This window comes from Podarcis erhardii (assembly GCF_964252035.2).
Source record: "Podarcis erhardii genome assembly, chromosome: 5".
Lineage (NCBI taxonomy): Eukaryota > Metazoa > Chordata > Lepidosauria > Squamata > Lacertidae > Podarcis > Podarcis erhardii.
The window spans coordinates 100,438,995-100,456,324 of NC_138509.1; the positions used below are offsets into that span (position 1 = coordinate 100,438,995).

The window sequence follows — 17,330 nt, forward strand, 5'->3', positions numbered from 1 at the left end:
CACACTCTGGGTGGCTTCCAATCAAGTATTAAAAACAATACAGCATTAAATATTAAAAACTTCCCTGAACAGGGCTGTCTTCAGATGTCTTTTAAAGATAGGATAGCTGCTTATTTCCTTGACATCTGAAGGGAGGGTGTTCCTCAGGGCGGGCGCCACTACCGAGAAGGCCCTCTGCCTGGTTCCCTGTAGCCTCACTTCTTGCAGGGAGGGAACCGCCAGAAGGCCCTTCGAGCTGGACCTCAGCGTCCGGGCAGAACGATGGGGGTGGAGACGCTCCTTCAGGTATACTGGACCGAGGCCATTTAGGGCTTTAAAGGTCAGCACCAACACTTTGAATTGTGCTTGGAAACGTCCTGGGAGCCAATGCAGATCTCTCAGGACCTGTGTTATAAGGTCTTGGCAGCCGTTCCCAGTCACCAGTCTAGCTGCCGCATTCTGGATTAATTGCAGTTTCCGGGTCACCTTCAAAGGTAGTCCCACATAGAGCACATTGCAGTAGTCCTAGCAGGAGATAACCAGAGCATGCACCACTCTGGCAAGACAGTCTGAGGGCATGTAGGGTCTCATTCTGCATACCAGGTGGAGCTGGTAAACGGCTGCCCTGGATACAGAATTGACCTGTGCCTCCATGGACAGCTGTGAGTCCAAAATGACTCCCAGGCTGCACACCTGGTCCTTCAGGGGCACAGTTACCCCATTCAGGACCAGGGAGTCCCCCACACCTGCCCGCCTCCTGTCCCCCAAAAACAGTACTTCTGTCTTGTCAGGATTCAACCTCAATCTGTTAGCCGCCATCCATCCTCCAACCGCCTCCAGGCACTCACACAGGACCTTCACTGGTTCTGATTTAAAAGTATGTTGGGTAGAAGGGAGTCACCTTCTCCCTGGCACCTAGCTTCTTAAGTGCAGGGAGGAAGGTTGAGCCAGAGGAGATTCTACCTGCAGCGCACGTCACGTGGCAGGTAGCTCACCTCAGCAAAAACATGCCCCGCTTCCCTCTCAAGCTATGCAACCAGATCGCCAGCCCTTCGGCTCACAATATTGTGTCGTGCGCAAACCGCTGGCGCTTCGTTGGCATCGTGTGAATGTTTCGCAGAGTGCTTTCTGTGTGCGGGGTTAGGTCCCATTTTACAGACGGAGGGACTGAGGCTGAAATTGATTTTTAACAGACGGAGGCTAAGTCCTGTTTGCTCCATAAAATTTACCCGCCGCTCGATTGTAAAGGACAGGGGAGCAGAGACCCTCGAAGCAGTTGACAAAGAGAATAAATCAGTAAGATGACCGGCAAAAAAAGAAGTATTTAAAACACTAAAAAAGTGATTGGGAGGGGGAGAGCCAGCTGTAAGCGGACCCTTTTGGGGAAAGGCTTTGCAGCATCAACCTTTGGGGAGCAGGCCGGCCAGTGGATCATTTTTCCAAACCGTTTCCCTGCTTTCTTTACCAGGCCTCCTCCACCTCCCTCCGAGGATCTGGACCACCTTTGTAACCTTACAAGCCAGCAGAACTTGGCACATCAAACACCCAGACCAGAGCCTTCTCATAAAGGTGAGGGGTCCCCACCCACTCGGGGAAATAGCGGCACTCCCTTTCGGTCAGCAACTTGCTTATTTTTGGGGTGCTGTTGGCCCATCTAGATTTAACATCTGATACCCTTTCAAATGTGTTGTGGGGGAAGCTGAGGGTTATTGACTTGTTCCTCTTAATGTTTTTATTATGAATTTTGTGGGGGGGGGGCGGGTTTCTTGTATGTTTATGCTGTGAACAGCCCTGAGATCTACGAATGAAGGGCAAACCAGGAAGCAGAACAGAAACAAAGGAGCACACTCCTCCTGGGGCAACCCAGGCAGAATTTTATTTTATTTTATTTTATTTTTTATTTTTTTAATATTTTATTTTATTTTATTTTATTTTATTTTATTTTATTTTTATTTTATTTATTTTATTTTATTTTATTTTATTATTTTATTTTATTTTATTTTATTTTATTTTATTTTATTTTATTTTATTTTATTTTATTTTATTTTGCTGGCCTCTGACTATAATACTGTGATGTTGAATTCCTTGCTTTATACTTGATGTTGCACACGTACTTTTAAAATTTGCAGAATATAGAACATTCTTAGGCTTTTTTTTAAAAAAAAAATAATAATATTTATTAGTTTTCCATTAAAAACATCCAATTAGTAACAAATCAAATCCAATCATAATCCAAATCAAGAAAAAAAATCCAAATTATTAAATTTAAAATGGACTTCCCATATTCTGGACCTTCACGGTTCAGAAGTATTCTTAGGCTTTTGATCCAGTCTGGGAATCTGCCAACTATATTGCTGCCACAGCATAATCACAAGGCATACCTTCCATCATTCCACATTGTTCTGTGAACTGCCCTGAGACCACCAGGTGTAGGGCGGTTTAATAATAATAATAATAATAATAATAATAATAATAATATCCTGACTAGTAGTCTTATATACAATTATATATAATTATATACCATTATATACAATTTTTTTATACCTAGAAAGAAAATGAAACAAAAAGAGAAAAACAAAAACAAATACCCCCCCCCAAATCATATACATACCAACACACTAGACTTCCTGTCTTTCCCGTTGTATATTCCTTTTTTACAAATGAACGTACTCTTACTATTGTATGTTTCTTTACATATTATCTAATACTGTCCTATATCAATATGTGCTCTTAGTCTTATTTCTCAACTCGGTCTCACTCCAACGTCAATCAAATGCTAGCATAGATAGCGAACCTTTACTGTATTTTTGAACATATGTTTTATATCTATCCCACTTTTCCATAAATTTTTGTTTTGAATTGCCTCTCAGGGTATTTGTTAACTGCGCCCTTTCAGCAAATTCTTGTAGCTGCAAGCTGCAAAATTTAAATTTGAAGTGTCGGCCTCTCGAGAAAACCTCTGCCACGGACCATCTCACCCGCAAGCAGGAAAGGGAAATGAGATTCGAGAGCTCTGTGGTCTTTTAAACAGGAAGGACTGATTTAAACTTGCTGATACGCTTACCTAATTTATTTATAGAGAATTTATAGAGAATTTATATTTATAGAGAATAATTTATTTATTTATATAGAAATATTTATATACTGCTGTTTCATACAGATATCAAAGCAGTTTTAATACAAAGGTACAGAAGGGAAGCCATGCAAAAAGTTAAAAATGGACCCCAGTTAATTTAGATGTAAGACGCACTGCAACATGTTCCTGCGTTCTTTTTTAAAACATGTTGATATACGGCACTAAAATAATAGCATCTTTGTTTTCCACGAGAGCTGAAAGGTTTGTTGCTCTTCTCAAGACAGCGAGGGGACTGAAAGCAAGTTAATATTTCTCTTTCTTTCATTTGCAGGTTACCACTATAAGCAGTAGGACGAAAGAGGCAATTTTTTTTTTGCTGATACTGACTCTCTTCTGTAGCAAACTTTGCTGGACTCCTTCCTGGAGATCTCCTGGGTTCCTTCCAGCCTCCAAGGATCTCCCGGGGGAACGGCCTCCTTCCTGAGCATCGTGACCCCCACAAACAGTGCCTCTTCTCCAGTCCGCTGAGTTTCTCCCTTGGCGATCTCCCTCCGGTCTCCTGGGCAGGGCAGTTAAATCTGGCTTTTGTGGGGCAGCTTTTTCACAGCCCACCTCTCCCGTCGCGCATTTTGGTTTTGGGATCACATAGCGCCATCTTCCGGCCGCCACTGCCCAGCGAGGATCTCGTGGGGCTGGGAAGAGGGCAGCCGAAACAAGCCCAGGGTCGTAGGGTTGAAAGGGATCCCCTGAGGTCATCCAGCCCAACCCGCTGCAGTGCAGGAACCACAGCTTTAAAAAATCCCTGACAGAGGGCCGTCCAACCTCTGCTTAGAAACCTCCCGTGAAGGAAAGCCCACTACCTTCATGATAAACGGAACAGGGGAGACTCCCCAGCGAGGAAAAGCGATGGTGTTTGGGACTCTTTTAATGGGGGGAAAGTGTGATGGAGATTTCCCCTCCTTTGCGGAGACCGTGGGGACAAAGAGGTTTCCCTCTCCTCTCTCGTAATTCTAGAATCCAAACGCCTCTGACTGAAATTTGGGAGATTTCAGGGCAGACAAAGACAAAGCGGTTACAGTGGTACCTTGGTTCTTGAACTCCATCTGTTCCAGAGGTCCATTCAACTTCCAAAGCTAAGGCATGGCTTCTGATTGGCTCTGGAAACAATGCCGACAGCCGAAACAGACATTCGGCTTCCAAAAAAACGTTCGCTAACTGGAACACTTACTTCTGGGTTTGCGGGGTTCGGGAGCCGATTTGTCCGTCAGCTAAGCCGTTGGGGAACCAAGGTAGCGCTGTATCCACGCAGCACGTATTTAAAACACAGCATCGGCTCTCCCAGTATCTAGCAGTGGCCATGAACTTAGATGGCTTTCAAAGAGGGGTCGACATAACGCAGGAGAAGCTCTGAGTACCGTATTTTTCGCTCCATAAGACACACTTTTTTCCTCCTAAAAGGTAAGGGGAAATGTGAGTGCGTCTTATGGAGCGAATGGCGCTGCGCAGAGAGGGAGAGCTGCGCAACGCCCGTTCAGCGAAGCGGGAGGAGGAACAGAAGGGTCTCCCCCTTCTGTTTCTTCTGCAGCTTTGCAGCAGAGGCGCTGCGCAGAGAGGGAAAACTGCGCAGTCCTTCAGCGATGCGCCTGTCCTGGCTTCTGCCTTCATCCCGCTGCCCTGAAGAGGCTTGGCGCGGTTATCCCAGAAGCCAGAACAGCCACACGGTATCCCAGAAGCCAGATCCCTCTTGCTGTTCTGGCTTCTGGAATCCAGAATAATTTTTTCTTGTTTTCCTCCTCCCAAAACTAGGTGCGCCTTATGGTCCGGTGCGCCTTATGGAGCGAAAAATACGGTACCATTTGCTGGGAATTGCAGATTTGAAGAGGGCCGCAGCGCTCCTGGCTGGCTTGTAGGGTACGCATAGATGTGCAGCTGGCTGGCCAGTGTGAGAAGACGATGCTGGATTGGGGGGGGGGGGGCGTTGGCCTGATCCAAGGGAGATGCTCTTGCATCCTTTTTGCCTCCTGCAGTTTGCAAGGCCGCCATTTGCCAACAAGATGTTCTTGGGCTCTTTTTCTCTCTCCTTCCCTCTTTAGCGCGAATGCAAACAGGAGACAAAGATGGTTCATTCCACCTTTTAGGTGGAAGCGTCACATGGATTTGAGAAGACGAGAAGGCGGTGTCGATGGTCTTTTTAAAAGCCGCACCATTGTGGTAGTTAAGGCAACTTTACTCAGGCATAGCAAAAGGGCAGTCTCCTGGTGTATAAATTTCACCAGCTTCTAGAGACGTGTTTCCTCACCTTAACTTCACACATGCATAGAAACTGAGTCATCTCAGGCTGGCTCCAGGCTGAGTTTTTTCCTGCACAAATGTTCTCGACATATTCTGAATGAGATACAACTGCCAAACATACTTCCGGCATCGCCCCATTTCTTCTGAAACGCTTAACAGGTTAGCTGCTGGCCTTAGATTTACTTTCCTCTTAATTTACAGAAGTTTCAGCCTTTGTGGTTTCATACATATTTCTGAAACAATGAGGCCTAGGAACTTTAAAAAAGCACACTATAGCAGGCTGTTCTGAAGTGCCTTGAGCAGGAGGGGAGGGAATCCAGGTTGCCCACTTTGCCCTAAGATGCACCACCTAGAAATAAATTTTAAAAAATCAAAAAATTGTCCGGTAGCACCTTAAAGACCAACTAAGTTTGTTCTGGGTATAAGCTTTCGTATGCATGCACAGGAAAGCTTATACGCAGGACAAACTTAGTTGGTCTCTAAGGTGCTACTGGACAATTTTTTGATTTATTTTGACTGCATGAGACCGACACAGCTACCTACCTGAACCATCTACACCCTGGAAAAACCCCTCTAAAGGAATGGCTCTCCTCTCCTTCCCAAACTTGCGTCCCGGCCTAGATTTCACTGCCCTGCCCTCCCCTCCTGATCTTTTAGGCTTGATTCCCCTTTTTGGTCAGAAAGTGTTAACTCTCCCTTGCAGCAAATTGACCGACACACACATTGGGACTTTCCGTTCTGTTCTCCATCTCCCACCGTGCCATGTCCAATGGTCTGGTTGTTGGTTTTTTTAATATATGGTTTATTTTTATATGACATAGAATAGTCGACGGTCGTTGGTTGGTTGATTATTTTTTTTACTGATGAAGCTGCCATTTTCCACTTCTCCCGTGTTGCTGCATCCCATCAAAACCTTGTATTTATTATCGCTCGGCATTGAAGGATGCTGTTTCAGGTGCCAAAAGCTTGCCTGTCTACACACACAACTGGAGTCTCTTCCTCCGTTGCCAAGTCTTGTCAGCCACTCCCATGAAGCATCTTTGGGGGGTTTTTTCTCCATTTCCCCTGCGGGGTGCGCAGAGGCCATGAGTCTATGGATGCTCAGCAAAGGGAAAGGAAATGGAGAGGTGCTTAAACGCTCTGGATGTTTCCCCCCTGGTTGGACACTAGGCAGGGAGAGTGAGTCTTCCTCTTGCCCTCTGCCCCCAGATTACTTTCTGGTGCCTCCACCCCCAAAACATGTTGGGAAACTTTGGGGAGGTCCTGCCAAAGACTAGGTTTGGGGGCCAAGACTTTCTTCTTAAGGGCACAGACATACACTAAACGTATTTGGGTTCTTGCAAGGGTGAGTGCAGACAATGGGGTCCTTCGTGCAGGGAATTTTTTTCCTGAGCAAGCCTCTTTGAATTTGGCACTGTTCCCTCTCCTCTGCTCCTTTCCGTGCAGGAGTTCTTCCCAGTCGGTTGCTCCAAAATGGTTCCCCCTGGCATGCAGGTGAAACTGGTTTGTCCAATGCTCATCATCCAGCACAGGGGTTCCCCAGCCTTTGGGGCCACTGCCTCCTTTGTTCCATAAATTCATCCCTGGTGCCCTCAAACCCTATTCAAAAGCCTTATTCAGAACAATCCTTTGGACCACCCACTAAAGAAGGTAATTCAAGTTCAAAACAGTAACAATTGCACATTTATTAAGACGCGGGTGGCACTGTGGGTTAAACCACAGAGCCTAGGGCTTGCTGATCAGAAGGTTGGCGGTTCAAATCCCCACAATGGGGTGAGCTCCCGTTGCTCGGTCCCTGCTCCTGCCAACCTAGCAGTTCGAAAGCACACCAGCGCAAGTAGATAAATAGGTACCACTCCGGCGGGATGGTAAACGGCGTTTCCGTGCACTGCTCTGGTTCGCCAGAAGCGGCTTAGACATGCTGGCCACATGACCCGGAAGCTGTACGCCGGCTCCCTTGGCCAATAAAGCGAGATGAGCGCCGCAACCCCAGAGTCGGCCACGACAGGACCTAATGGTCAGGGGTCCCTTTACCTTTACCTTTTAATTCATATCTCCTCTCAAGTCTCCTCTTTTCCAGGCTAAACATACCCAGCTCCTTCAACCGCTCCTCATCAGGCTTAGTTTCCTTGATCATCTTGGTTTTCTGCCCACTTTCCAGCTTGTCAACATCCTCCTCAATTTGTGGTGCCCAGAATTGGACACAGCATTCCAGGTGTTTGCCTGACCAAGGCGGAATAGAGTGTTACTCTGATTTCCCTTGATCTGTGGGCACTAGACTTCTGCGGATGCAGCCTAGAAGAGCATTAGCTTTTTTTGCTGCTGGATCAGACGCCACGGTGGGCCGGAGTGTGTGCGCACGCATGCAAGCGCACATGCTATTTCCGGCGCTCCTTCCGGTGTAGAGGAGGCATGCGCACCTTCCCATTGGCTGCGGGCGGCAGGGGTCCCTGAGCGGGCAGTGGGGGTCCATGGGCCGCTTGTGGCCCATGGGCCTTAGGTTCCCGACCCCTGTCCTGCCCACTCCTGGGAGGAAAGGCCTAGAAAGGAAAGTACCCTTTGGAAAGGCTGCCCCCTTAGTAAATGCCATCCATGGGTCTCCCTGGGCACATCCCAGGTCTCATTGCCAAGGTGAGCTACCCTGGCTGCAGCTTGCAACGAGAGCCGGCACCGCTAGGCCTGGGGTTCCCAGGGAGACATCATTTGTAGCATTGAGACGCTTAGCTGAGATTGTGGCGCTTCTCCGCCCACCCCTCGGGGAACTTTGCACACAGCTGCGGAGCTGGACCCTTTCGCCTTGGGGTGTTGGTTCCTAGTCTCCGTGGCTGATCCCCCTTCAAGATATGTGGAGCAGAGTGGGAGGCATCATGGATACCTGAACCTCAGGAGCAGCTCCTGCTCCAAAGTGCCTCCTGGCCCCACTTTGGTTGGAGGCGACCCCCCCCCCCTTGCACACTTAAAAGCACAAAGTTCCATGTCACACACACACACAAAACCTGCCACTTACATTACTTCTGCCTGAAGACAAGAGTCCCCCCAGTTAGCAAGCAATACCGCTGCCCGTTCCCTCCCCAGCATTACATGTAGGGCGGCTGGCGGCTTGCCTCTTCTGCAGCTCCCGGGTGGAATCGACACACATATTAAAAAAAACGCTGTGAAAATGCTTTGTTTTAAAAACACATTGAATTTTTCTCTGTCGCCACCTAGTGCCACTTTTGTATTTTGCACTTTACAACACCTCTGAAGCATTTTATTTGTAGCTGAGTCCCCGGACAGGGAGTTCTTCCTCGGTGCCTCCTTCCGCGTTTCCGTACTGTAGTACCTGTCCCCAAACTACCTTCTTTGGCAGAGGAATAACCCACAGCTACTTCTTTTCAGCCTCCATTCTCCAATGTAGCATGTGGAGGTTTGGCTTTGGAGATTCAGATCTGTCCCATTCCTTTCCAGGAGCTATAAGGTTTCTCGCCCCTAAAGTTGCTTCCATGCTAGGACTTTTTGGCCCAGCTGAGGCTTCCCTTTCCCCTCAACCGTTTGCAGCCTTGCGCTAAAATAACAGCACTTTACTCTGCAAAGCTCTGACTACTTCACACAACTATTTAATTTGTTGTTCCCTGCTCCTTCAGGCGGGGTTTGTCTTATTACTGGTTTCCCCTTTGCACACTCTTCCAATGTCGAATGCCAACCTTTTCAGGCTGCAGCTGAGCAATCCCACAAAAACTTGAGTGTGCAAAGTCTTGGGGGGGGGGCTTTATCGCTAGGATAGAAGCAACCTCTCTAGCATGAGCAGTTAGGCTTTCCTTCTAAACACTTAACAAGACAACCCCACCTGCAATAATCTGGCTTGGCTTTGTTTTGCGGTTCAGCCTGTCCTACTGCCCAGGTTGTATTGTCTGCTTTTGGTACCCTGGATTCTGAATGTAAAGGGGGGGCCACCTCCTGCCCCCCTACATCTATTGCACCTGTCTCTCTTTCTTAATAGATTTGTAAATTTACTGTTTTCTTTTGAAGCAAGGTTTGAGAAGTCAAATCGGAAATTTTCCTGGGACAGAGGAGGGCAAAATGGAATAATTTGGGAGGTGGTTTAATACACACTCTGAAGGGATCCGGCGTTTTAGAAGACTGTGCAAAGCTGGAGAGTTCCTGTGCATCAGGTTTTTGAAGTGCTGATTAAAAAATCTAGATCTCTCCAACAGATTTTGTCAACGCAGTGAGCTGTCTTCCTGATTCCCCCACAATTGCTGTGTTTTGCTTGGCAATGTAATGTGCGACCGTACCTTTCGTTTTGAATTAAAATCTTGATACTTCATAAATGTCCAAACCGATACCGCACAGCGCCCGTAACCCAGAGGCATTCGTGTGCAAGACACCTGGATGTACAATGAGCCATTTTGCCTTTTAAAAATGTTATATATATATATATATATTTCCAGCTTGGGTGGGGGAGCCGCTGGAGAGACAATAGCTTGGTGCGTCTCTCCTCTGACCCAATGCCCACTGCTACAATTATTGCTCTTAAATGTAAAATCCGTTTGCAAAGTTGTGGAAGGTGTGGTGAGTTTAGGCCAAAGGGAGAAGCACACACTGAAGTTGATGGGGGGGGTTTGTTGCATTGTGTACAGAAACGCCCACACCCGCCCCTAAGGCATTTGGGTGGCTTAAGGTCAAGCACAAGAACTTTCTCGAGATTCTGCGTGGTCCAAAGTTCATATGCGTGACGAAGAAACCAGCATGTGCCTAAAGCAAAAGAGCCCGATAAACGGTTTTATGTTTGCCGCTGTACTTCCGATGCAGATTTCCACGGGCTTCCAGGGTTGTCTGAATGAAGCCTTTCCAGTTCAGCCAAGAACTACAGACCTTTGCGTTCCTTCCCCATTTCCTTATGTTTTCTTTCTATTTTCAGTCGAAAACTGTTGTTCTCCCTGGTTTGCTTTCTGTGCAAGGCCCTCGCAGACTCCTGGCCTTTGCTCTCCCTCTTTGCCATTGCACAGACGATGCATCGACGTTCTTCCAATCTGTTAGAAGTAGCAAAAACCAGCCTTTCCCAGCCCGGCTGCCTTTCAGAAGTTTTGTGCTACAGTTCCCGTCCGCAGCCACGCTGGGAGTTGCCGTCCAAAACATCTGGGAGCGCGCCAGGTTGGCGGAAGTTGTGCTGGACTTCATATCTTCACTGTTCTCTGCTGAGAGACTGGAAAGAGCGCTGTAATGCTGGGACAGGATTTGAGGCTGTGTTTTCCTTTGGAGATGGCAATGTTGGAATAAATAAAAGAACTGGCATTTATCTACAGTGTGTGTGTGTGCATATGTTGCTGTGGCTCTGTCATTGGCAAGTGAGTCCGTTCACCACCGTGCATTTTCCACTCATGGGAACATGGGAAGGATGTGTGTGTGTGTACCATATTTTTCGCTCTATAGGACGCACTTTTCCCCCTCCAAAAATGAAGGGGAAATATTTGTGCGTCCTATGGAGCGAATGCAGGCTCCTTGGCTTCAGCGAAAGCAACGCAAAGCCTCCAAAGTGCAGAGGGAGAGCTCCCCCCATGCTCCAGAGGCTACGCATTGCTTTCGCTGAAGCCTGGAGAGCGAGAGGCGTTGGTGCGCACCGACCCCTCTGGCGTCAGGGATAGCCGCCTCAAGCCTTTGGAGCGCAGCGGGACCTGCCTTGCGGAGGCTTGAAAGGCTGTCCCCAAAGCCACAACAGTAGTTTATACAACATTTGATTCAGAATATTTTTTTCCTTGTTTTCCTCCTCTAAAAACTAGGTGTGTCCTATGCTCGGGTGTGTGGGTGGGTGGGTGTACACACACACACACACACATTTTTATTAATTTTTTTAACATCAGTTCCAACAGTCATACAACATATATACCCATCTTATACAATATTTTAGACTTCCGTCAACACCTCTGATGATTTTCCGTTCTTTATTACCGGTACTTATTCTGCAGTTCTTAATTTCTATATTACATTTAGTTGTCCTTAACTCCAGTTCTCCTCATAGTCTTTCTTGCAATGTTTCAAATAATCCACCTTGCAGAACTTCTTCCAGTCCTACTAGCGTAATCTGTTCGCCACAGTTACTTTCCAAATAGTTCATATATTTACTCCAGACTTCTAAGAATCTCTGATCCCACACGTTTCGAATCCTTCCTGTTAATTTGTCTAATTATGCGTAGTCCATAAACTTCATCCTCCATTCTTCTTTCGTCAGTAATTCTTGCTTCCATGAACTTGGGAAGGATGTAAACAAATGCCGTGCAGCCAAAGGGGTCTTTCCTCCTTTAAGACCCCACCGAGGGCCTAGAAGCTGCTTTTGGCTCCTGTCCTAGGGTGCATTCAAACATGGGGAACAGAATGCTTGTTTTCCTTATTATAGAATCAGAGTTGGAGGGGACCCTAGGGGTCATCCAGTCCACCCCCTGCTATGCAGGAATCACAGCTGAAGAATCCCTGACATTTGACCATCCAACTTCTGCTTAAAAACCTCCTAGGAAGGAGAGTCCACCTCCTTCTGATGGCATCCATCGCACTGTCCAGTGGCTCTTGTCTTCAGAAGGTTCCTCCTGGTCTTTAGCCAGAATCTCCTTCCTTGCCATTTGAGTCCATTGGTTTGGAAGCAGCGGAAAACAAGCTGGCTCCATTTTCCATAGGAGAGCCTTTTAGATATCTGAAGATGGCCATCCTATCACTTCTCAGTCTTCTTTTCTCCTGGCTAGATATGCCCTCGACCATTCCTCATCAGGCATGGTTTCCAGACCCTCCTAAAATGGTGGTGCCCAGAACTGGATACAGGACGCCAGGCGGGGTCTAGCCCAAAGAGACTAGAGCAATGCTATGACTTCCCTTGATTTGGACACCAAGACTTGAAGTCTTTCAGGGAAGGTGTGTTACAGTACACCAGATTCAGGTGGTCAGCTCCAGGAAAGGTGACCTTTTTGAGCTGTGCAAAAGCACTTATGGACTCTGCTCCAAAACCTGGCACCCAGGGATGAATGCAGAGTACACGCAACAGAATCTGAGCTGTCAAGGGGAACGCAACCCCAGACAAAATGGGCTGAATTCCCCCTCACCAGTCCCCCTCTGAGAACTCGGGGGACATTCAGTGAAGCTGAGTACTTGGAAGATTCAGGACAGAATTGTTTTAAATGACTTCTTCACACAGTGCAGAGCTAAACTGTGGAACTCCCTGCCACAGGAGGCAGGGATGGCCACCAACTTGGATGGCTTGAAAAGAGGACTAGACTAATGAGGGAGAGGACTGTTGATGGCTCTGCCCTGCCTACGCAGTCAGAGGAAGCAATGCTTCCAAATGGCAGTTGCTGGAGACCACAGGAGGAGAGAGGGCTCTTGTGTTCGAATCCTGCTTGCGAGTTCCCCTTTGAGGCATCTGGTTGGCCACTGTGAGAGCAGAATGCTGGACTAGGTGGACCATGGGCCTGTTCCTGCAGGAATCTTCTGATTTCTTATGTACTTTGTCTTTCTACTGAATAGGAGTCGTCGTCTTCTTTGGCGATCCCTCATAGCCAAGTAAGATTGTCTTCCATAAGCACGGTTTTAACAATGAGTCTGTAAGTGACCGTGGAGGCCAATTCTGGATCCACACATCCTTCCACAGCGGGGACATAGGTTTCCGGACAGGAGTTGATCACAGTGTGGATTTGCCAAGTGTGCCTTCCTCTTAGCATGTTTTTCCCTTGCGTCCTGAGTTCGAGTGTCTTCAAAGCCCAGGACACCTTTGGTAAAGGACAATAATCAGCCATCCGCATAACATGACCAGTCTAAAGAAATGGATGTTGAAGAATCATTGCTTCAACACTGGTGATCTTTGCTTCTTCCCATACACTGGCATTAGTACACCTGTCTTCCCAAGTGGTGTGTTATTATTATTATTATTAAGATCGCTGAAGAATTGATGCTTTTGAATTATGGTGCTGGAGGAGACTCTGGAGAGTCCCATAGACTGCAAGAAGATCAAACATCTCCATTCAGTCCAATCAGTCCTGAGTGCTCACTGGAAGGACAGATCCTGAAGCTGAGGCTCCAAGATTTTGGCCACCTCGTGAGAAGAGAAGACTCTCTGGAAAAGACCCTGATGTTGGGAAAGATGGAGGGCACAAGGAGAAGGGGACGACAGAGGACGAGATGGTGGGACAGTGTTCTCGAAGCTACCAGCATGAGTTTGACCAAACTGCGGGAGGCAGTGGGAGACAGGAGTGCCTGGCGTTCTCTGGTCCAGGGGGTCACGGAGAGTCGGACACGACTAAACGACTAAACAACAACAACAACAAATAATTTATTATTTATATCCCACCCATCTGGCTGGGCTTCCCCAGCCACTCTGGGCAGCTTCCAAAAAAAATATATTAAAATACTGTAATACATCAACCAGAAAGGTTGGTAGTACAGCTTTGCCCCCCAAAATCTGGCAACCTTGCTTCCAGGAATATGTGCTACCATTCCAAGGGGATCTAGGCCCCAGTGACACCCTTGAGAGTGCAGGCCGGCCGGCCGTTTGGCGCGGGAGAAGCCAAGGACCCTGCTGGATCGATCCCACTGCCCAGCGTGACATTCTCAAAAAGGCAAAGCAAAATAAGTATATGCGAGCTGCCACTAGGAGGCAACCGAGGCATCTTAAATCTCTGGTTGTAGTGACTTTTATTTGCTCACTGCTATCAAGAGTGTTGATGGAAATTGGAAACAAATGCTCTGCGAAGGCTGTAATCCCATCCAATACAGAGGGATCTTGAGTTTGGAAACTTGTTTGATGGAGGCCCCTCTTGGACTCCAGATGAGGTTCTGCTCTCAACTACTCCAGCAAAAGGCTGGCAACTCGGTACAGACTTGGTCTTCTTTGGCGATCCCTCGTAGCCGAGTAAGATTGTCTTCCATAAACACGGTCTTAACAATGAGTCCATAAGTGACTGTGGAGGCCAGTTCTGGATCCACATGTCCTTCCACAGTGGGGACAGAGGTTTCCGGGTGGGAGTTGATCACCTTTGACTGGGCTTAACCATCCAGGGGTCCCTTACCTTTTACCTGCATGGGTCTAGCATCTCTCTGTCTGTCTTTGTCCCTTGCATTTTCACTTTCCATGCTTTGGCCACAGAGCCTAGGACTTGCCAATCAGAAGGTCGGCGGTTCGAATCCCCGCGACGAGGTGAGCTCCCGTTGCTCAGTCCCAGCTCCTGCCAACCTAGCAGTTCGAAAGCACGTCAAAGTGCAAGTAGATAAATAGGTACCGCTCTGGTGGGAAGGTAAACACGTTTCCATGCGTTGCTCTGGTTCTCCAGAAGCGGCTTAGTCATGCTGGCCACATGAACCGGAAACTGTACGCCGGCTCCCTCGGCCAATAAAGTGAGATGAGCGCCGCAACCCCAGAGTCGGCCACGACTGGACCTAATGGTCAGGGGTCCCTTTACCTTTACCCTTTACCTGCATAGGTCTAGCATCTCTCTGTCTGTCTTTGTCCCTTGCGTTTTCACTTTCCCTGCTTTGGCCTCTCGGAATTGCTATCCTGGGCTCCTGCACTCAAAACGCATGATTCTCTGCTGCCCACATTTAAATTTTCATTTGAGGGCGGGGGGGGGGGGATATATTCCAAAGTGGACCCTCCTCAGCTCCTGCGGGATTCCCACACCCGCTGCAACCAGTTCAAAAGCTGCTCTGGCACCTTTTTCATTTGCAACAAAATGTACCCTAAACCAGATTTCTCTCCCCCCCCCCCAATCTCCCTAATGTTTATGTGCATGCCATAAAACGAAGAGAAAAGTTGGATTAAAAACCAAGCAGGTGTTGACACCACCTCCTCAGGACACCTCTTGCCTTCCCCTCCTGTGACAGGAAGACACACAGGATTTGCAGGCTGTAAATCAATAGCAGTTTGTCCTCACCCGCTTGTAATAGTGCAGATTTATTCCTGGTGATTCATCGCTTCATTATGGAATTTACTACAGGGGACAAATTATTCCATTCTCGGGATGAAGAGGCTGCAGACATGTCTCTGGTCTGTCGGTCTGTCTGTCTGTCTCTCCCTTTGTCTCTCTCTCCCTCTCTCTCTCTCACACAACCACACGGGGGGGGGGGGTGAAGACCTCTATTTTTGTTGTTGTTTAGTCGTGTCTGCCTCTTCGTGACCCCCTGGACCAGAGCACGCCAGGCCCTCCTGTCTTTCCCACCATCTCGTCCTCTGTGAACAAAGCGAACAGGTAAACCGTTTAAAATATCCAGATTCCACACCTCAATTCCCAGTCTGCAAAATGAGATGCCTGCCCCCCCACAGAAGGTTAAAACGAAAACACTTGCTTATTTCAAAGCTCTCCATGTCAACAGTATAAACCAACCCTCATATTGCTAATTTAATGCTGTCAAGGCATGTCTCTTCCTGTTCCATGAAAGCTCATCACTTGCCCCAGCTCCAGAAAAAGAGAGAAAATAATCTCCTGCAACTCTTTGGACACGAAATTCAAAGCCGTGCAGACCACCTCCTGGACTGCAACTGCAATATCCCCTATAATGGCCTGTTTTCTCCCTCTCTTCCTCATCTGAATTGGAATATAAGGAAGCAGGTATATCAAACTTGTGTTCTGTAAGGAACTGAAGAATGGTGCATCTATTTATCAGATTGCTTAAAAAAATAGCAAGTCAGATTCCGGAGGCTCTGGGGCAGGAAAGGAAAGCATTGCAAGAGTATATTAAACAGCGCGTCAAATAGATAGCAGCTATCAGGTATTGAAACCCATCTCTCTCCATGAGAGCCCCTCTCCATGAACTTGGGGGGGGGGGGGGTAGGCAGAGCTGGGAAGCTGCTATAAGCAGGGAGAAAGTCAGCTTAAATTCATCTAAAGGCAAACTGGCCTAATTCACACTTTCTTATGCAATGCAAAGCAGAGCCGTCCTTTGAAATCCCCTTGTCTCCAGATGTTGTGGTGCAGTTCTCCAGCCAACAACAATGGCCTAAAAACATTCAAACTCCCAGTATCTTTCTAAACCTCTTGGTTGTTCTGTAGCACCCTGCTTGTGGTTAACGCTTAGCTGGAATGAAATATTCAACGCAGCAATAGAGAAATTAAAATAGTAATTTATTTGTCAGACAAATAAATAAGAGGCACAGTGGTACATGGTTACCAAGCTCTGGCCTGGCCTCCTGCCATTCTGGCCAGCACTTATATTCCCTTAATCCAGCCCCCTTTGCTCCTCCTGTGGCTGCCTCTGTCCAATCAGCCTGGTTGAAATTCCTATTGGCTGTTTGCTAGAGCCAATCACAAAAGATACACCCACAAAAGATACACCCACTTCCTTGCCCTTATATGGGAGACAAAGAGCTATATATAAATGACAAATAAGTAATAATATATCTTACATGGAATCTTAATTACCAGCTCACCTCTTGCCCTTCTTGCCCTATTGCCTTCTAAAACAAATGGTTTAATCTTACATTTTATGTTCAACAGATGTCAAGGATCTTGAGTTTCACATAAACATTGAAAGATTTCCTTCATTTAATGTTTCTAAACAAAATGCCTGACAACTATATATCAAGACTGCCCGGATGGCGTCTTCTGTCTGGCAAGGGGGGGGCTGGTGGCTGACTTAATTTCAGGATAAATACAACTCTTACAACCATATGAAATAAGAATCTAGCATTCCTTAAATCCTTTGCATAATTACATTTAAGCCAATATATTTAAGCTAATATATTTCATACATTTATCATAGGTAGCCTCTTAAAAGAATAAAGCTTCTCAAAGTGAAAAGGAAGGAACTCAATAAAACACAGCTTTTAAAAGAAGCCTCTTAAGTTTGCACCTCCCCCTTTCCCCCTCCTCTCCAGCCTCAAAATAAAATAGGAAGAAGCTGCTTCTTCTGCCAAGCCAGTTGCCTTTCCAACATTTAACACATTTTAACCTTTTTTAACTCTCTCAGTTTAAGAAACAGCTTTAGAAGAGACTTCCCCAAAAATGCTCTCTTTCTTTCTAGCTAAATGTTT

At 47.1% G+C, this 17,330-nt stretch overlaps 1 protein-coding gene and 2 long non-coding RNA genes across 5 annotated transcripts in view; 2 read left to right on the forward strand and 1 right to left on the reverse strand.

The window, feature by feature from the left end:
- Positions 1-10,625, forward strand: part of LOC309342411 — a 223,794-nt gene extending 213,169 nt beyond the window's left edge. Inside the window, exon 2 of the long non-coding RNA XR_014156787.1 lies at positions 6,998-10,625. This is a non-coding gene — a long non-coding RNA (uncharacterized lncRNA). The remainder of the gene's footprint in view (positions 1-6,997) is intronic.
- Positions 1-10,625, forward strand: part of CCDC50 (coiled-coil domain containing 50) — a 47,195-nt gene extending 36,570 nt beyond the window's left edge. For 2 of the 3 annotated variants that reach the window (XM_081862521.1, XM_081862523.1), the window contains 2 exons: positions 1,448-1,548; positions 3,387-10,625. In XM_081862521.1, coding sequence (XP_081718647.1) covers positions 1,448-1,548; positions 3,387-3,406 — 121 coding nt within the window. In that variant the 3' untranslated portion in view covers positions 3,407-10,625. The remainder of the gene's footprint in view (positions 1-1,447; positions 1,549-3,386) is intronic. The other variant, XM_081862522.1, reaches the window with a different exon arrangement.
- Positions 1-17,330, reverse strand: part of LOC309342428 — a 259,920-nt gene that overhangs the window by 142,268 nt on the left and 100,322 nt on the right. The window lies entirely within an intron of this gene.